Source organism: Martes martes, assembly GCF_963455335.1.
Source record: "Martes martes genome assembly, chromosome: 3".
NCBI classification, from domain to species: domain Eukaryota; kingdom Metazoa; phylum Chordata; class Mammalia; order Carnivora; family Mustelidae; genus Martes; species Martes martes.
In genome coordinates this window covers 429,592-450,103 of record NC_137890.1, presented here as the reverse complement: position 1 = coordinate 450,103, position 20,512 = coordinate 429,592, and the positions used below count along the sequence as shown (strand labels likewise).

The window sequence follows — 20,512 nt, the reverse complement described above, 5'->3', positions numbered from 1 at the left end:
TGCGGGGCCATGAGGGTGTGCCCTGACCAGAGTATGTTACGGCTAGAGCTGGGCATCCTAGGAAAGCCGCCCACGCCAGTCCAGCAACCTAGGGTCTGGGCTCACGTTCCCCAGGCTGTGCACTGCACAACTCTGGACTCGGGGCTTAGTGGGTGCCCTTCACGGTTAGTCTGAGTGAGCATGGCTTCCAGGGTCGTGGGGTGCCTCCTACAGCCTAGCCGCTGATGTTGAGACACAGGAAGAAAAGTTCAGGGTGTGGGGTGTGTCGGGTATGGGCTCTCCCAGGCCGAGGAGGGACGAGGAGTAGACGGACAAGCAGGGGGGCCCAGGGCTCTGACGGGATTCGCGGAGGAGGAGGAGACACGGGGTGTATGAATGCCAACCCTGATCGGTTTTCCGAACATCGTACCTTGATTCGTGATTTCAATGTCGTGTCTGTTTGCTGACGTGCTGTTTTGGGGCTGGAGCTCCAAGAATAGTCAGTCGCTTTCCCAGTCCATGGTGGCAGCGAGTGTTGAATTTTGAGAGGTCTTCGGAGGGGGCTGGGGCCTCGTGGCCGCGTCTGACTGCTCTCCAGGCCCAGCCTCTAGGGCTCTCACGGGGTGCGATGGCTGCAGCAGAGGACCCTACGTGTCCCTGCTCCTGGCTGACGGCGAAGGTCTGTGGCTGAGCCGTGGTGGCCACTGTCGTCACCCACACCGAGGGAACGGCCCCTGGGGCAGAAGGGGTGAGGGGCAGGTCCTGGGGTGGGGCTGGGGAGCGAGTAGGTCAGAGAGGTCTGGGTTCTGGCAGAAACAGGTGTTTCGTCCTTAGTATTGGGCTGGGGGGCGCCTGCTCCGGGCCACTGGCTGCACAGAGGTGGACAGAGGGCCCCGGAGCTTCTGCCACACGTCTCGGGGGCGTGGGACCCCACCCTGCCTGCCTTGTGCAGGTCCCCTCTGCCCGGAGTCTCTTGCAGGCAGGGGGGAGAGGCAGGACCCAAGAAACAGAAGCACCCTGGCTCCTGGGTCTGCCCGAGGACACTCTGGAGAGGTCCCCTAAAATACCACGAGACTCTTTCCGGGCCCTCCCCCGAGCGATGTTTAAGAACCTTCAGCAGGAGAAACTGAGTTCCTTCCATGCTGACCCACGTTAACTCGTGACCGTCCCTGGGGAGGTCAGGGGCTCACAGCTGCACGGAGGGCGTAAGGCGCAGGACTTGGAAGGAGGGCTCCCGGCCGCGGCCCCGCGGGGAGAATCGGCAACCCTGGCCTCCGCTGTCTGGGGTTGCTGTCCCCGGGGCCGTCCCTCCTCCGCTCCCGCCCAGCTCTCCCTTCCCGCCGAGGTGGCTGACGTTGACAGCCCCGACACGCTTCTCCATGCCATTTCCCCGATGGGCAGGGCTGGCTGTGACGTGGGAGGGCAGGCGACACACCCGTGGTGAGCGGGCCAGCACCCTTTGTGGGCGGTGCGGACCCAACCTGGTTCATGGGCGCCTGTTTCTTCCCCCCTTTAGAAAAGCGTTATCGGGATATAATTCACACATTTAATGTAAAACTCCGTGACCGTTAGCGATTAGTGGGTGCACCACTGTCACCAGAGCCGACTGGAGGACGTTTCCACCCTGTCAGCCAGAAACCTGCGTGGTCAGCCCTCGGGCCCCCGCCCGCATCTGCAGCCCCAGGCGCCCACCATCCACTTCAGGTCTGGACCGCAGCGTGCCCCACTCCTGTCACTCAGGCCCAGCCGCTCTGTGGCCGTGTCAGGACAACGTTGCTTTATGGCTGAGTCGTGTTCTGGCAAACGAATGGGCCACCGTGTGTACCATCGTCAGGGATGGGCACGGTGGCCATTGCCGCCTGGGGCGTCGGTGAACAGGGCCGCTGTGGACATTCAAAGACCCATGTTTTCGTGGCTGGGAGTGGGACGGCCGAGTCCATGGCAGTCACTGACAGAACCACCAGCCTGTTTCCCAGAGCAGCTGTGCCACCCCGTGTCCCCAGCTGCCGCGCACGAGGGCTCCGGGCTCCTCAAGCCGCCGGCACACGGGCTCAGCTGTCTGGTGCGCATGACGCGGGATCTCGTAGATTCCTTGATCACTGGTGACCCGGCGCTTCCCTTCACGGGCTCATCGGCCTTCTCTCTGTGCAGACAAGCGGCCGCTGACATCCTCGGCTGATTTTTAAGGTGGTGACTTGTCTGCTTCACTGACTTGTCAGAGTCCTTTCCATGTTCCCCATCCAAGCCCCTCGTCACCCTTGAAAGATGCGCGACCTGCCAACGGTCGCTCCTGTCTGTGGACTCTCCTCACCGCCACCTTCCTGACGGTCGCCTGGAGCCACAGAAGTCTGCGGTTTCGCTGCAGCCGGTTGGAGCGTCTCTCTTCCGTCGTTCGCGTTCTCGGGGCCATTTCTTTCTTTCTTCCTCTCTTTGTTTCTCTCTCTCTTAAAGTTTCATTTATTTGAGAGAGTGAGCGAGCACGGGTGGGAGAGGCAGACACAGAGGGAGGGAGAGTCTCCAGCAGACTGTGGGCTGAGCGCGGAGCCCAGTGCGGGGCTCCCCCTCCCAGCTGGGAAGATCATGACCTGAGCCCAAACCGAGAGTCAGACACTCAGCTGACTCTGTCACCAGGTGCCCCCGTGGGTGCCATTTCTAAGAATCCCGCGGCAGCTCCAAGATCGTGAAGACTCACCCCATGCTTTCTGAGTTTCGTCACTTGCATGTAAGTCTTTGGTCCGTGTTGAGTGAATGTTTGCATACGCTGTGAGGTAGGGGTCCACCCCCTGCCGTCGTGTGGCCGCTCCCTCGGTGGGAAGTCCGGCTTTTCCCCAGTGAATGGGTCTCGACGCGCTTGGGGGTTGCCTCTTGGCCACACGTGTGTGCGTCTGCTTTTGCGCTCCCGGTCCCGTCCTTTCCGTCCACAGGTCGGTCTGTCTGTCCGTGCGCGGTGGCTCAGGTACTGCTGCTTTGTGGTGGTCTTGAGATCAGAACACGAGTCTTCCTGCTCGGTTTCTCTTTTCCGGGATCGTTCTGGTCGTTCTCTGGTCATTGCTCTGGTCATTCCAGCCAGCTTGCCCCTCCCTGCAGCGAGGTCAGCGGGGGTTCTGACGGGGATTGTGCCCGATCTACGGGTCAGTTTGCAGGGTGTCGCCGGCGTACCGATGTTACGTGTCCTGACCCGTGAATGTGGGACGAGTTCCTGTGTCTTCTAGATCCATTTCGTTTCCCTCAACAATGCTCTGCTGTGTTAAGAGTCTCTTTCGTGCTTCTTTTGCTAAGTGTATTCCTAAGTGTTTCATTCTTTCGGAGGTGATCACGGACGGAATTTCCTCCCTAACGTCATGCTCGATGGCGCGTGTGTAAAACCGCAGTGGATTCTCCGTGTCGCTCTTGTATCCTGTAGCTTGTTGGACCCGTTCTCTTGTCCTGACAGATTCTAGGGGCTTCCTCGGGACTCTGCGTCCCTCAGGTCGTGTCACCTGGAAGTGGAGGTCGTTTTGCTTCCTCTTTCCGATCTGGATGCCGGGGGCCTGTTTCGGGGCTCGGAGGCCTGTTTCGGGGCTCCAGTCAGAGGACAGCAGTGAGGGCTCCGCTCGCCTACACACCAGAGCCGACCCTTCGGAGGGTTGTCTGTGATGCCGGGACTGTCTCGGTTCTCCTTGTCAGGAAGACGCCCTCCAGGCTGACGTTGTAGGACGCGAGGACCCACGAACTCCGTACTTCCTGCTGATGCCGACTGAAACCTGTGTCCACCGCGAGGAGCCGAGTGACCTGGGGGAGCTGACTGGACCCGTCTGGGCCCCGGCTTCCTCATTCCCAGGGCTGCTGGGAGCACCCAACGCAGTGCTGGCCCAGAGCAGGTGCCCCGCCACGGTGGCCACGGTCAGACCCCGTTCTCGAGCACCCAGGCCTTCAGGGCGTTTGGGGTCCTGAGCCGGTAAATGGCCGAGAGAACGCATTTCACGTGCGCCCAGATGGGCAAGGGTGCTCTTTTCTTTCCTGATTTCTTTTCACTTTCCTCCGATAGACATTTTAAGCGTATGCAAAAGTAGGCAGAGGACGTAAATCACCTCGTGGCCATCTTGGCCCCAACCCCTTTCTTCCCGTCCCATTTTGTTTGGAGCAAATACCAGACATAGTACTGTTTCACCTATAAATAGTTTACTCCGTCAGAAGGTACGGGGTAGAATCTGCGAGCGTGGCCTTGCCATCACCTCCACCCGCCTCTAGTGAGTCTCCTGCAATGTCCTAAGAATGCCCAGAATGAGTCAGCTTTTCACATTTTTCTCTTAATGGTGAGTTACTGCCTTCTCCTGCCCTGGACGGATGCATGAGTCATCGATTTCACTGCCTGCTCTGCTGTCCACACGGCCCCAGAGCCGGGAGGACACTCCGGGGACCGAGAGCTTGTGCGAACCACCTAATCTGCCTCTGTACGTGTGAGACCCATGCAGACCCGTGCAGACACACAGACACAGACAGACACACAGACACACACACAGATGCACAGATGCAAACATGTGCAGACACACAGACACAGACACACAGACACAGACGCAGATACGCACAGACACATAGACACACATAGATACACACAGACACACATAGACACAGACAGACACACAGGCACACACACAGATGCACAGACGCAAACACGTGCAGACACACAGACACAGACATACAGACACAGACGCAGACAGGCGCAGACACACAGACACAGACACACAGACACAGACACAGACACAGACACAGACACGCGCAGACACATAGACACACATAGACACACACAGACACACATAGACACAGGCAGACACACAGACACACACACAGACACAGACACGCGCAGACACATAGACACAGACACACAGACGCAGACGCAGACACGTGCAGACACACAGACACAGACACACAGACACAGACGCAGACACGCGCAGACACATAGACACGCATAGACACACACAGACACACATAGACACAGGCAGACACACAGACACACAGATGCACAGACACAGATGCGCAGACACACACAGACTCACGTAGACACAGGCAGACACACAGACACACACAGACACACACACAGACATGGCAACCCTCCTGGGACCTGGTGTAAAGTCCACAGAACCCATCAGGCTGTCGGGAGTCGACACGCAGAGAAATGTCTCCTGCCGCAGGTTAGGAGCCCGGGCGGCCTTCGTCCGGTCCAGGGGGGCCGGTCTTGCTGTGCCATGTGACGGGGCCCCGGCTGCATCCCCCCACCGTCCTTCACCTCTTCTGCTTCGGGTCTGGACAACGCGGGACCCTCGCCAGCCTTACTGGGGGTTGTCCAGCCCCTTAGCTCCGCACACAGAAGCCGAGGCAGCGGGGTCCCTGGGACCGGCCTGGGACGCCCTTCGCTGCGCCGAGGAGCCCGAACATGGACGTGGGAAGGCGCCCGGGGGCAGTGGAGGGTGGACCCTCCCTGCAGCGCCTGACTGGCCCTCGGCCCCACTCCCGGGACGGGAACGTACGGCTCCTTCACCCTTCTCCTCTCCGACTCCGTGGGCCATGCCGGGGGGGGGGGGTTGAAGGACAAGGGTGACCACTTCTCCCGGGCAGAGACGCCACTACCTACACCCTCCAGAAGTCTGGTTCGTGTTGGGAGAAGGGCAGGCATGCGGGGTGAATGGAGAAGCTGCTGGAGCCGCCCGACCCCCCCACGGCCCCACAAGGGCTTGTGCTGGGAAAGTAGGTCCAGCTCTGGTTTTGAAGCCCGGGAGCTGAGGCCTGGGACGACCGGAACCTGCTTCGCAGCAGCCGTGATCACGTGAGGACTGTTCTGGGCGGGGGGCTGCCCGCTTGGAGCCCCGCGGGGGGCCGCCTGCCAGGCCCCACCCTGTCACCCACCTCTGTCCCGCCTGCACGGCCCCCTTCCTTTCTGCGCAGCGTCGGTGGCAGGGGTAGGGGGCGGAGAGCCACGCAGGGGCCGCGTGAGTCGTGTGCCGGGACAGCACGGGCCGCTCTGCAGGGGGGCGTCCCGCGACCCTTACTTTGCGTGCGTCCCCCGTGACTCCCACTCGCTGGTGCTGCGAGCCAACATCCAGGGGCCCTCATCCCGCCGACCAGACTGGGGGCTCCCGGGGGTCTGTTTCCACGGCTTCACGCTCACAAAGGGGCTGGAGTTGGTTTCCGCTGCCGTGGGTCCCCACGACGCCTGCTTGGGAAATCTGAGCGGTTTCTGGACGATGCACGTGTGTCCCCGTGGAGAAAGGGCCTGGGAACCTCCTGCTGGAGAGCCACAGCCGGTGTGGTGTGGCTGCCCGGCCACAGAGAGCAAGGGACACCTGCAGCTGCAGCGAGTGTCCGGGCCGCCGGGCTCGCGGCCGTGTCGTAGGAACAGAAGTGACCGATTTCACCTCAGAGCAGTCACACCGGCAGGAACGGCCACTGCTGCTCCGAGGGCACCGGTCTCCCTCGCGCCTCCTCTGTCCTGGGCGGGGACCTCCGCTTCTCTCCCCGCGTGCGGCGGGCTGGGCACCGGGACGGGCTCCGGTCTCCATGGGGCTCCCGCAGGGGCTGCGCAGGGAGCGGTGGTGGAGGCCAGGGAGGCTCAGAAGGGCTGGTCCCGAGGCTGGGACTGGGCGTCGGAAGTGCCGGGCGGGCTGGAGCCGGAAGGTGAGCTCGCCGTGTGGACTCGTCCCCTGGGGCGGCGTGTGCCCAGGCTCTGCCCCCAGCGCGGGTCCCGTCGGTCTTACCTCCGCCCCGTCTGCAGACCCGCTCGCGTCTCCCCCGCGGTTCCCGTGGCCGACTCCGTCTCGCTTTGTGCGAGACCCGCAGTTTCCTCTCGCCCCGCGTGGGTGATTTCTGCTTCCGGGAATCGGATCGTCTCGGTGACCACAGTTGTTGACACAGTAGTTCTCCACCTCGTCTTATAATCCTTGTAATTCCCGTAAAGTTGGTGACGATGTTCCCAAGTTCATTTCTGATTTGAGTCGTCGGGCTTTTGGTTCCTGTCCTCTCAGCCCTGCCAGCTTTGTGGATGTTTTCCAAGAGCCGACTTCCAGGAGCGCTGGTTGTCTGGTTTCCCTCCCGTGTGCTTCCTCTCTGCACCGACCTCTGCCCTTTCCGTGGCTGGCTGGGAGTTGGCGCCCGGGGCCTGACCAGAGCCGCCTGCTTCGTCCGTGTGTTCGCGGCCGAGAGTCCCGCCGACCTGCGGCTGCTCCCCGAGCACTCGATTTCAACCCGTTCAGCTCAACCTGGGTGTGGCCTCCCTGCCGACGTCTTCTCTGACCCACTGGTTGTTTAAGGTTGTGATGTTTGGTTTCCACACATCTGCGGATTTTCCGTTTTTCCACCCGTGGTTGATTTCCAGCCCCATCCTTGTGGTTGGAAACGGGGAGATGTGGACGGCGGGAGTGTGGATGGACTGCAGCCTGGGGGGTCCCGGGGGAGGCAGGGTGGTCCGTGTGGGGATGCGCACCAGGGCCAGGCTCAGGGCCCCAGGGTCCCCAACAGGGGGACTCCAATCACAGCGGGGGTAGATGGTACGAAGGCGACGAGGGACGCACGGGGACAAGGGACACCTGGTGAGGGATGGCCCAGGAGTCCTGGCCCCTGCTTTGGGGTGTCAGGACCGCCCGCGGGCGCCCTGGCGAGGGCCTGGTGACGTTCTCCTTGGCAGACCATGTCCCCGCCAGCCTAGTCCACGAAGTGCCCCTGGGCCACAGACTGAGCCCCTGCGCCTGTGCTGGGGGCCACCTGTCCCTTCTGATTAACCCCCTTCTGTCGGCCCAGATGTCTCTCTGAGCCCCGTGGCCTGACCACTCTGCCAGGCCTGTGTCCCCTCCAGGTGTCACCTCAGACCAGCCCCTTGCTCCACACCAGCTCCCACCCTGGTCTCACTTGCCGGGGTCATCGTCCCCAGGAGTTAGCTGTCCCCTCCCCACCTGCTCCCTTCCCACCCCTGCAAACAGAGGGCTCTTAGGCCCCGAGGCCAGCCTTCACAGACCTCCCTGAGAGTGCCGCTGGCCCAGCGAGACCTGACCCCGTGGCAGCCCTGCGTAGTCCCGGGTGTGTCTCATGCCCCGGACGAGAGGCCTGTCCACGACGGGGGACAAGCTCGCACCCGCTTTTTTCTCTTTCTCCTGCATTGTCAACCCAACTTTATCCACTGGTGTTCGGTTTTTAATCTGGCTTCCCTATTGCCATGTAAACTCTGCGAGCCCAGAGGTGCCCTGCCCCTCATCCGGGTGGGGGACCGGGGCGTGAGGCCTGTCACCTCCATCCTCACGGGCTCATGGCCCCGTGCGGAGTGTTCACTTCTGTCCTTGTGGGCTCAGGGCCCCCATGTCGAGGGCTTGCGCAGTGGCCCCTGTGGTGTGGAGCGAGATGCTGGCCCGGGCAGTGACTCCGTGAGGGCGGTGGGCGGAAAGGCCGGGCCGGTCGAAGCTGATGAGAGCCTTCAAGGGACGGGGCAGTTTGTGGGAGAGCTGACCGGACGGGTCTGCTGGCGGAGAGCCGAGGGCAGCCAGGCAGCGGCCAAGGGTGCTCCACGTGTCCTCGGTGGAACCGGGCAGAGATGTCGTGGGAGGTCACCGGGCCACCACGGGGTCAGAGCTGGTCCCACAGCAGGACGTGGAGTGTGGCCTCTTCTGGGGGCTGCCGAGTCCGTGCAAGAGGAACTCGCTGGGGAGTTGGCGACGCCCCGCTCGCACGCCTGCGGAGAGAGGCGTAGCGGCTGTCCGCGGTCGGGCGCGGGGCCGTTTCTGGAAGCTTCCCAGACAAGTGGCCAGTGCTTGGTGGATGTACCGGCTGGCACCTGAGCCGGGTGTGGGAGCACGAGGTGGGGGCACCCACTTCCAACGAGGGCCCAGCGGCCAGGCTGTCCCCAGACCCCACCGGACTCCTTGAGGACCCCAGAGTGGCCTGGGGGGATGACTGGGGCTGAGGGAAGCAGACGCAAAAGCGGGGAGGGTACCACGGAAAGAGAGTTGACGCCGTGGCTGTGTGGCCTGTGTAGTCCAGGGTGCCCTGGGGTCTAGAGCATCGTAGGCCGTGTGCACAGGGGTGCTCGGCGGCGTTCTCACTGGGGAGTGGGCTTTGGGTTTGTGTCAGGGCCTCTGCCCCCCTTCCCGAGACCACAGCTGCTTGGGGGGCCCGGTGGAGGGCATGGGGCTGCGTCCCAAGCTCCTGAAATTGCAGGGAGGCCGGCCTACCCTGCAGATGACCACAAGGTCATAGATGTCAGGACGTGATGGACACACGCGCTCACGGCCTGTGAGCTCGAAGGTGACCCTGTTCATGCTCAGGCCCCTGGCCGGGGACTAGCCCCAAGGGACGTGGTGGCCCCTTTCCGACAGGGTCTCTCCCTGGGTGCCGCAAGGCTGCCCCTGGACCAGGAGCCAGGGATGGGGCCCGATGCTGAACGGGGCTGGGCCGCCTCGGGTTTCGGGCCAGTAGGAGCGGATCAGCCTGTCCTCCCTGAAGGCCCGAGCTGGGCAAGGCCAGGCCACATCGCTCGGGGACCAGCCGGGCAGGCAGAGCAGGAAGCTCGAGGGCCCACCCGTCAAAGTAGGTGCTTTTCATTCATTCATTTATGTATTTTGAGAAACGAGGTGCCTGGCCTCCCTTCCAGGAAACTTGGAAACTGCCGGCCGTATCTTTTTTGATGTTTTAATGCACTTTTTCACAACAGCAGTACTAACGCAGGGATGTCTGGTGCCGGGAACTTCTGCCGACGACGTGCCGGGGACTTTCCCATCCTGACCCTTCCGCCATGCGCAGGAGTTTCCCGAGGACGAAGCCATGGGGCTTCCCGTCCCACGAGGATGAAGGAGGCACTCTTGCCTCTGGCCGCCTTGCACGGTCAGCGGGGCGACGGCGCAGCCCCGCCCGGGGCCACGGTCCTCACGGGCCCCCTGCTAGGCTGGGCAGCCCTTGTGCGCCAGACGGCCCGGTCGTCGTGACGAAGCTATTTGCAGGGGAGTTGGTTTGGGCGCCGCTCTGGGCCACGGCATCATAGTTCTTTGTTGTTTGGAGGAACAGCGGGGAGCGCTTTCTGCACACCGCATCCCCCCAGGGACCCCCATGGAGCCTTCCGTCTGTTCGTCATGGACTGTCGGCAGCATCGGACGGTGGGGACGAGCCGGCGACCTCGGCTCTGTCACGTCTTCGACAGAGTCCAAGGAGGCGCTCTGGAAGGGTCTGTTCGGGCAAGAGTGAGTCGGGACCAGCACCTCTGTCTCCAGATGGGGAAACTGAGGACCAGACAGTCACCAGCTCACTGGCCCTCGCGAAGTCAGGGGACCATTTCCCCTGGGTGCTGGCGGGGCTAGGGTTCAGGGTGAGCCCATAGAGCTGGCCCTCTCCCCGGCCCCTGAGTGGCCCCCTGCCCCTGCTCTGTGCCCTGGAGTGTCAAGCAGGTGGCATTTCATACTGGCTGCCTGGGCTTTGTTGGACAAATAAATAATTCAGGCTGATGAGGGTGAAGAGGGCGCGGGCCCCGTGCAGCAGCGGCCGGTGGCCTCACTCCCGCCCGGAGCCGCTCGCGCCGCAGGGGGGCAAACGCTCGGACAGCCTGGGGAAGCCCCGAGCCCGCGTCCGCGCTGAGAGCCAGAGAGCCGCTCGCCGACCCGCGGCCTGGCCCCCCGACGCTGCGGCCTGGTCCTGCCAATGCTGCGGCCTGGTCCCCCCAGCGCCATGGCCTGGTCCTGCCAACGCCGCGGCCTGGTCCCGCCAACGCTGCGGCTTGGTCCCCCCAACGCCACGGCCTGGTCCCCCCAACGCCATGGCCTGGTCCCCCCAATGCCACGGCCTGGTCCCCCCAACGCCATGGCCTGGTCCCCCCAATGCCACGGCCTGGTCCCCCCAACGCCACGGCCTGGTCCCCCCAACACCATGGCCTGGTCCCGCCAACGCCGCGGCCTGGTCCCCCCAACGCCGTGGCCTGGTCCCCCCAATGCCATGGCCTGGTTCCCCCAACACTGCGCCCTGATCCCCCCAACGCCGTGGCCTGGTCCCAGCTCTGCTATTCCCGCTCTCCTGAGGTGGAGCCCCGGAGCCAGTCCACGTACACACCCGCTGGCTGGTGCGGGAGCCGTGCTCCCTGAGGGGTGACGGGCCAGGGCTGGGCTGCGGCGCTGGTGGCGTGAATACTGGGGCACTGCAGGCATGACCGGGGTCCTTCACACCGTTTGTGCTCCTTGTTTTGGTCCATTTAAAATTATTCCACAAAGCATTCTAAAATTTAAAGAAATGTCCAACAAATGCAAGAAAAGGTTCTTAGCTGCATGGAAATGCAAGTGGAAATACCGGTGACCTTTCGCCACTCAGACGGCAGCATCCGGACGGGTACTAAGAGAAATTCGGGTTTGGGGTCGGCAGTGCTGGACGGTGGCAATAAAAACTGGCAAAGCCTCTTTTATGAACAAGCGCCCCTTCTCCGACGCCGAGGTGCAGAGACCCGGCGTGTCCTCTCCGGACGGGTGGGGCCTTGTGGGCTCCGGGTCCGTCCTGCGGAGAGTCCCTCACGGAAAACCAGCTTTGGACGCAGACGAGCTCAGGGTCTTTGTCACAGAGTTTGTAATCGCACAAAATTGCAGACCATTTAATAATCTGCATATTCATGGGGCGCATGCGCAGGGCCCAGGGGCCAGGAAGTCCCCGTCCACGACGCTGAAGAAGCGGAAAGAAGGCAGCCCCCTGGGTCGGCCAAGGGGGGGCAGGGGTGCGTGGGGGAGAGGCCCTGAGCCCCCCTGGGTTGGCCGGGGGGGGCAGGGGTGCGTGTGGGAGAGGCCCCGAGCCCCCCTGGGTCGGCCGGGGGGGGCAGGGGTGCGTGTGGGAGAGGCCCCGAGCCCCCCGTGTTGGCTGAGTCGGGCCAGGGGTGCGTGTGGGAGAGGCCCCGAGCCCCCCGTGTTGGCTGAGTCAGGGCAGGGGTGCGTGAGGGAGAGGACCCGAGCCCCCCGTGTTGGCTGAGTCGGGGCAGGGGTGTGTGGGGGAGAGGCCCCGAGCCCCCCGTGTTGGCTGAGTCGGGGCAGGGGTATGTGGGGGAGAGGCCCCGAGCCCCCCGTGTTGGCTGAGTCGGGGCAGGGGTGTGTGGGGGAGAGTGACCCGAGCCCCCCGGGGGGCCGAGTCAGGGCGGTGCAGGCGGGGAGGGGCAGCAAGCCTGGGCAGTGCGGGGGCTTTGCGCAGTTTGTATCGGCACGTGGCTGTCGGGAGCACGTAACGCCCACTCGCTTCTCTGCCCTCTGCCACAGCTGGTCGCGGCCATCGTGTTCATCGGCTTCGGCGTGGTGGCGGCCTTCTGTTGCGCCATTGTGGACGGCGTGTTCGCGGCCCGGCACATAGTGAGTTTTTCCTCCATTTCATTCTCCGTGACTGTTGGGGACTTAACAACATCCACAGAATCAAAATTTCAGCTGCAGAACTCAGCCCACGGACCTTTTGGCTCCTGCCTGCACTTGTTTGCCGAATGCTGTCTCTCCTTCTCTGCAAAACGGACCCAGCACATGCGCGCACACACACGCACGAGTGTGCACGTGCCCGGGCTGGAGCACACTCATGTGCACACACACACACAGTCACATGCACATGACTCAGGGGCACACACAGTGCATCACGCCCTTGTGTGTTTCCCACACATGCGGGCTCATACACGCACTCACATGCATGCACACGTGCACACGAGTGTATACTGTGCGCACACTCACAGACATGGGCACACACTCATCTGTGTGCGCACTGTGCACGCTCACGCCGTACATGCACACGTGTACACAGGCACACTCATGGAATACTGTGCAAGCGTACATTCAAGCACACATATGAGCACACGCACACATGCTCATGGGCATGTGTGTCCACACTGACACACATGCGCATGTGGACACACGTGCACACACCCACATACACTGCACACACGTGCACACACACTGACACACGTCGGCATCTGTTGGGATCCCCATTTTCAGCTCCCTGTGTGACACTCTGTGCTCACAGCCTTGACGCCTCTGCCCGAATACGTATCTCCTTTGTGCCTTGAGAGATCGTGGCAGCATTTTGTGGCTGGTGCAGTGGCCGTGAGACCCTTTTCCTCCGATTCCTGTCACAGTGGGAGGCCCAAGCTGAAGTGTCCATCAGTGTCCCTTACGGCAGAGAAGCCCGGGTGCTTGCTATGGGACTGTGGCTCTCACGTGGCCACGGCTCAGAGCCCCGGCTCGCTTTGTTGGTGACGATCAGGTTCCAAGGGAAAGAGAAGTCAGAGCCACGAGGACGATGAACGTGACAGTGTTAGAGTCGCTGGAGTCGGCCCAGGCGACCTGGCAGAGGCCCATAGAACAGCGGGTGTCAGGTTAGGTAGGATCCTTCTGAGACCTTCCCGCCTGTTTACGAGAGCTTTGCTGTTATGTCCGGAATTGGCTCTTGTTAAACCGACCTGTCCTTGGCCCACATTTCCTCTGGAACAAGAGGCCAGTCGTGTGCGGCTGCTTTGACCTTGGCTGCCGGACACGGGAGCCGGCGGGGCTGGTGTGGCTTGGCCCCTGCTGTCCGCCAGGCGAGCCGTGTCGACCTCCCAGTGTCGTGTCCTGCTGAAGGACACAAGCTGCCGGCCGCTCCCTGAGACCCTGTGACAGACGCCCGCAGCCCAAGGAGCACTGGGCGGGGAGCAGAGAGACGTCGCGTTCCTGCTGCTCCCCGGGCTCCGAGCTCACTGGTGAGCACCCCACTCGGCCACGGCGTTGGGACTGTGCCCCCACGGAGGGCTCTGTCCCCACAGATCCTCACGTGGAAACCTGGCCCCCAGGCGACGGTGGGGGCGCAGCCTTTGGGAGGTCATGGGGTGGGGCCTTTGTGAAGGGACTTGCTCCTCCTCGCGAGTGAGCCCTGGTGTCCCTGAACCCAGATCGGGCGGCCCTGACCTTGGACTCCGTTTGCCAGAGTGCGAGGACCCGAAGTCTGGTGCCCACTAACCCCCAGCTTAGGCGATCTCCGTGGCTGCAGGCTGCATGGATGGAGAGTGGGGTGCTGCCTGGGGTCCCCCGGCCGAGCCCCTGAGGGGTGTGGGAGGCGCCCGTCCTCCGCGTCGGCGCCCTGTGGCTTGTGCCTCTGCCGACGGGTGCAGGCGGGGTAGGGCCTCCCAGGAGAGCCCAGGCCCACGGACGTGGCTGGGTGCCCGCAGGGCTCGCACATGGCCCCTGGCCGGGGGGACGGCCGGCGTCTGGAAGGGGTGAGGCCAGAACCTGGCCGCAGCCCCACAGTTGTCCCGCTGTGTCCCCGTTTCCTGGGTTAATCAGGTGTTTCTGTCTACTTGTCCCAGACGTCCGTGTCTCAGTGTCCGCTCCCGGGAAGATCACTTGAGCTTTGAGGCCCGGCCGCTGTTTGCTGTCATGGTTCTGGGGCACTTTCCTCGCGTCATCCGGATCTGATTCCCACCCCAAGTCTGTGGCTGACCTCAGCGGCCAGCAGCACTTAGCGGGTCTCCCCGAGCCAGGCACCGAGGTGGGGGAAGGGCCTGCGTGTCAGGGCTCAGAACACGCCACTGGGGTGCTTATTCCGAGTCCTTCTCAGGAGGAGACCCCAGCCCTGTGCCCCCAGGATGCCGCCATGAGGACGGGTGTGCGTGGGGGGCAGCGTTAGCAGACTGACCAGGAGGTCAGCGGACAGGATGCGTGTGCGACCCCGTGAGGCCCCGCCTAAAGCCGGATGGGGGACCAGGGGGGCTGGCCGGTGGGAACAGCACCGGGCAACCCGGGCCGCGCATCTGCCGCCCAGGCCCATTCCTCTCCCGGCAGAGGTGGAGCGCGACCCGCCGGTCAGTGCTGGTCCTGAGCACCGCCGTCGAGGTCAGCTGACATTTCACTTTCCCCACCAAACCGAGTCGAGGCAGTTCCCGGTGCTCAGAAAACAGCTTCTCAGAAGTTAAGTCCCTCAGGCTCCAGCCCATCCGCTCAGGGACGAGCCGGTCAGAGAGTTTAGGGAGGTCGAGGAGCCCGCACGCCTCACGCGGGGCGTCTGCCGCGGGCAGAGTGCTGGGCGGCGACTGGCCTGGCCGCACACTGGGGCCAGCCGGTCCCTCCCTTCCAGGGGAGTGTCTCCCAGACTAACGAGCCTTGTTCAGAACGTCATCCTGTTGCAAAGAGGGTGAGTGGTGGTTTTCCCTGGTGCGATAGGGGCGCGGGGAGGGGGTGTCTCTTCTACTCGGGCCCCGAGGGCACAGCTGACACAGCAGAGAACGGTGTCCCTCGTGGGGCGGGGGCAGGCAGGCTCTTCTGAGGGGGCTTTGAGCAGAGCCTGGGAGGGCAGAGGCCACCCTTCCCACCAGAGCCCAGCAGTCTGGTCCACAGGCCTTCGAGGCTCCGTGGGGCCTCTCTGCCCACTGAGCCGGACACCGCCATGCTCGAGGCCTCAGAGCCTATATGTGGAAGCGTTCTAAGTGCTCTTTTCCCCTAAAAATGCACACTTGACGTATTTTGAGAAGAAAACAGGATGATCCCCCTGTGGTTTGGGGGCTCCCGCCGTGCCGGGAAGGACAGGCAATCCCTAGAGACTGTCACCTCGCCCCGTGACCCAAGCTGCTGGCAGAAGGAGACCCGCACTCAGCCCCAGTGGGGACAGGCCCAGAGTCCCACGGGCGAAAGGAGGTGAAGCCTGACGGCAGTGAGATGTCCGAGCAGTGACTTGAGTCACCGGCCCGAGTGATGGCGTGGAAGTGTTTTTGGCGTCACGGCCCCACACGGAGCCTTCGAACATGCTTGTGCGTGGCGCGGAGGCGCTGAGGCAGGGCTTACAAATAAAGGCGAAGAAAGTAGAAGCTGAGGAGCGAGTCGTCTGAGCCGCGCTGCCGCGGGGGGACCTGCTGGTTCTCCCGAACCCACCCACCTCGCGGGACTCACCCCCTTCCCGAGGAAGACGCTCTTCAGGCGCTGACACCGGGGACGGGTGGCACGTCCCCACCGGAGGTCGAGCTCTGGGGACATTCTTCATCTCCCGCTCGTCCTCAGTCGACGGGACATCCGAGGGCGTCCGATCTCTGGGACAGTTTTCCCGCGGCGAGGACCCCGGGGCTCCAGCCTTCCTGCCTCGGCACAGCGCCGTCGGAAGAGGCAGCCTGGACTCAGGAAGGGGAAAGGTCTTGGGTCGGAGCCTGTGCACCTCCGGGCGGCCGGCAAGCTGCAGACTGTCGCCTGGAGCCCGTGCGCGGGCCTGCGGCCGGGAGTCCGGGAGTCCGGGGAAGTTCGAGGGGAGCGGTGCGGGCTTTTCGGTCAGAGGAACCCAGGTACAGAGTGTGAGCTTGGGCCGGTTTCCTGCTCGCCGTGGGGGGACGCTCCTTCCCCGGGGTGTGGTGGCCTGGACTCACGCAGGCCTCTTAGGGTCTGTCAAGTCAGGGAAACCCACCCTGCCCTGGGCAGACCCTGTTCTTGACGCTAAAACGAGATGTGGACTTCGGGCGACCCGCAGGGAGTCCGGTCAGAGGGCTTCCCAAGCCCGACGGAGCCAGCAACAGCAGGGCTCTCCCGAGACGTGGTGACGTGGTGTTTGAAGACAGGGTCTCTTCGCTGGGCCCCGGTCCTGCCTGGCTGGTGACAGGGGAGAGGTAGGGGCTGGGGGAGCGTGGGCGGGGTCGGGCGTGGGGTCTGACACACCTCCCCTTGCTCGTCCCAAAGGGAGTTCCCTCGGGCACGGTGGCTCTGGGTTCCCAGCCAGAGGCCCCCCGCCGGGGGTGGGATCCGTGGGGGAGCAGGGCCTGGAGCCTCATTGCTGCCCTGAGAAGGCAAAGCCACCAGCACGTCCCTAAGGCTCCACGTCCTGCATAAACTTGAATGCCTCTTAGGTCTTTAAAAAGGGCCGGCGCCTGGTGTTGGTCTGAGGCTAATCGAGTTTGCCTTACAGTACCCTATTCTTTCCACTTTTCTGTAAGTTTGCAGTTAGCTCCGAATAGAAGGTTTAAAATGCTAGGACCAAGCGCATGGCTTCACTCTCCCTGATCAGGGGCTGGCAGTGAGTGCTGGCGGCGCCGTGGGCCCAGCCCACGCACACGTCCTTGCACTCTCCTTTTGCCCTTGGCTTGGTTCTGGCTGTCCTCTGGCTGCCCGCGGCCGGTGTCCTCAGGGTGGGTCCATGTGCCCCACGCGGGGCGTGTGCATCGGGGTGCGGGGGGTCGCAGACGTGGGTCCGAAGCCGCGGGGTTTGCACGTGTTCACGTGGGCGCCAGAGTGACTGTCCAACAGACGATAGAATCAACTGACCAAAGACTCTTTCCCACAAACTTGTCACCGGCTGTTAGCACTTCCCAAAACCATGATTTTAAGATGCCGACAACTGGGGCACAAAATGTGGGGACACCAGGATGTGGGAGCACAGGCCCCAGGGTGCAGGGTGTGGAGCCAGACGCGGCGCAGAGGCCCAGCTGCATCCCGGCCGGTGGGGCTCAGGCAGGTCGCCTCTGGACCACCAGGCCTCCAGGCTGGATGCCCCTTCCTGTGCCCCGGCCCCTCTGGGCCGGCCCGACAAATCCCTCGGAACGGTGACAGCATGGCTGGGCCTCGAGGGCTGTGCCAGGGCCCGCCGGGCACTGACTCCCTTCCCTGGCCAGTCTGGCCTCGAGCCTTCAGTCCTGCGTCCGTGGCTCGCGGCCTCGGCTCCGGCTCCCCTCTCCCGGCAGCCGGCCACGCTTGCTCTGACTTCTGAGCAGACACCGGAGAGCTTGGGTCAGGCGGGCAGCCTTGGGGCCCCTGGCTTCGAGGTTTGCCCTGTCAGTGGGTGTTTGCCTGACTCGCCTCCCTCTCAGCACGTTGCAGAAAAATTTCCTTCAAAGCCACTTGTTCTGAAGTGGGAGAGGGGGGTCCCCTCCGTCCCGCGCCGCGGGAGCCACAAGGGAAGGCATGCCCTCCCTCCGCGCCTGTTTCCTTTCTCAGACGAGCGGGATCTGCGGACGGGGTTTGTCTCTGCAGGCGAGGCGCGAAGGTCACCCACTACCACTCCAGGCTCCCTCCTTCCCAGCTGGCTGGGCGGCTGGCGACACAGAGCACCGCCCCTGGGACTCAGAAGGTCGTCCCAGCAGGAGACTGTCAGAAACCCTGGTTTCTACCCCGAGGAGCCTTCAGGCGGATCCCCTGGGCTGTGGGACTCGCGGTCCTGGTTTATCACGAGAGACACGGGGAGTAATGGGGTTGGGGTGCATTTGTGGCTAATAGAGCAGCTTTGCGGTGGGGGCTGACCATGCTGCACCGATGGTGGGTGGCATGGTGCCCTCTTCCTCCTGGTGGCCCCAGTTCCCCATTCACAGCTGCCCTCCCCACGTGCAATGGGCCAGGAGGAGCCGGCCTCTCTGGAAAGGGTCAGGGTCAGCACGCCGGGCCTGTGGCCGCCTGGCTTTGCCACAGCTACTTAGTTCCCCCGTTGCAGCACAAACGGCCACAGACCATATGTGACAAATGAGCACGGCTTTGTGCCAATAAAACTTTATTTACAAACTCAGGCGGTGGGCAGGTCATGGCCCGAGGGCTCTGGGGCCAACCCCTGCAGGTGACACACGGACTTTTGATGCGAGTTTTAGGGGCTTAGAGTCCGATATTAGTAAGTGTGGTGTCGTAGTGTTCATTCATGTGGAACGGTTAAGAAATCAAGACCGTGTCGATGGGCTTTGTGCTCCTAGACCGGGGTCGGCTGGGACTCTGAGCTCTCTCCACCCCCAGCAGAGACGGGAGTTAGCCCCCGAGAGACACCATCTCCAGGGGCATCGGGAACCCAGGTTGTGGGTCAGGTGCGACTAACGCCTGTTTTATTTAATTCAGACTATTAAGAAGTAGTTCATCGTGATTGGACACTGAGGGTCAGACAGAAAATGAAACCGAGTCACCAGTGCTTCTGTGTCAGGAGAGGATTTACTGAAAAGTCCGTCTTACACCAATTCTTTGTCTCTCACGGCAGACGGCGCCCAGCTGGTGGAATGTCCGTGTCCCCAGAGCGCGTGTGTGGCGGCCCTGCGGTGCCGTCAGGGGGCGGGCCGGCCCCTGGGAAGTGGTCAGGGTCAGATGGGTCGTGAGGATGGAGGCGGCACCCTGTCTCAGGCCGCTGCTTGGGCTGCGGGACCGGTGTCCGTGGTTCAGGCCGACCCCTCTGTGGCACGTGTTACGGTGGCCATCAGGCCGATGTAGACGCAGTGGCGAGAGGTCCCGGACGGGGCGGTGGGCGCTCCTGCGGGGCTAGCCTCAGCCCGGGACAGGGTGGCGCGACGTCCAGTCAGAAGGGGCGTCTCCACGTGGTCATTGGCGTGAGGGAGGGCGCCAGGGCAGGGGGTGAGTACCTTGATGTCAGCAGCGCGGGTTCTGCCAGTGACCGGGTGGGACACTGACTGGAGCTTCTGGAACAAGGAGGGGTGGCGCCCCGGAGGGAGAGGCAGAGCGGAATCAGCAGGCGGGCGGCGAGGGCTCAGCGCGGTCACCACGGGGCCTCGGGGAACCTGCACATGGCGGCAGCACCAGCCTCCCGGCGCCCGGCCCTGCACAGCCCTGTTGGCCGTCCTCCGTCCGTCCTCACGGGCTGCGGGCCGTGTCCCACAGGAAGGTGGACTCCACGGCACCTCAGCTCTGCCCGGAGCTAGCCCGGCAGGTGCCGTCGCAGGTGGTTTCCTGTGCTCTGCTCAGGTCCCGGCCAGGATTGCGTTAGGAAATGGGACCAACGGAGAATCAAAGTGACGGCCCAACCCTTGTCCCTGCTGTGTCCCCGGGGACGGGCACCGTGTCTAACCCGGGTGCCTTCCTTGTCTGGCGCTGCGATGCTCTGATTCTCCGTGCAGGCTGGGCACAGACTTGTGGAGGGAACACGGACCAGGGCCAGAGGTGGTGGATGTATGTTGGGTGGCTGGTGGGCAGCCGGGAGGGGATGGTGGAGGGAGGGACACAGAGGCCGGGAAAGGCCGGGTGATGGGGGAGGGTGGGCCGGGTCCATGAATTAACGAGTCCTTTCCATGCCCTCCCCAGCAGAACACCTGTTTTGTTATGCGGGGGGAGGGAGGAGGGACTGCAGGTGCTCCCTGGGGTCCTTCCGCTTCCGGCCCCCTGCAAGCCGGCCCCGCTGCTCTGGGAGGAGCCCCAGTGTGTCCCGCCCCATGTCCCCCTCCCGGCCGACCCCAGCGGGCTTTGGTGACCCTCCTTGAGGCTCCAAACCCCGGGGCAGACGGGTCTGACTTCACCCCGGCCTCTCCCTGACCGGGAGACGCGACCGTGTTCCACGCATGCGTCTTGGTCCCTAGGAGCCCAGGCCCCTCACCCCGGCCCCTCCTGACCGGGGGACGCGACCGTGTTCCACCCATGCGTCCTGGTCCCTAGGAGCCCAGGCCCCTCACCCCGGCCCCTCCTGACCGGGGGACGCGACCGTGTTCCACCCATGCGTCCTGGTCCCTAGGAGCCCAGGCCCGTCACCGCGGGAAGATGCCAGTTCTTCGCCAGCCAGGTGGGGTACGTGCACGACGCCCACCAGACGGAGGTACGTGCGGCTGCCGGCGTGGGTGGCCTCCCTCTGCAAATCCGGACCCCACAGGCTCTCTGTGCCCCATCAG

At 63.5% G+C, this 20,512-nt stretch overlaps 1 protein-coding gene across 1 annotated transcript in view; it reads left to right on the top strand.

Annotated features, from left to right (window-relative positions):
• Positions 1-20,512, top strand: part of TMEM255B (transmembrane protein 255B) — a gene marked incomplete at both ends in the record, with an annotated part of 37,241 nt that overhangs the window by 10,452 nt on the left and 6,277 nt on the right. The window contains 2 exons of the mRNA XM_080798798.1: positions 12,210-12,299; positions 20,359-20,439. Coding sequence (XP_080654924.1) covers positions 12,210-12,299; positions 20,359-20,439 — 171 coding nt within the window. The remainder of the gene's footprint in view (positions 1-12,209; positions 12,300-20,358; positions 20,440-20,512) is intronic.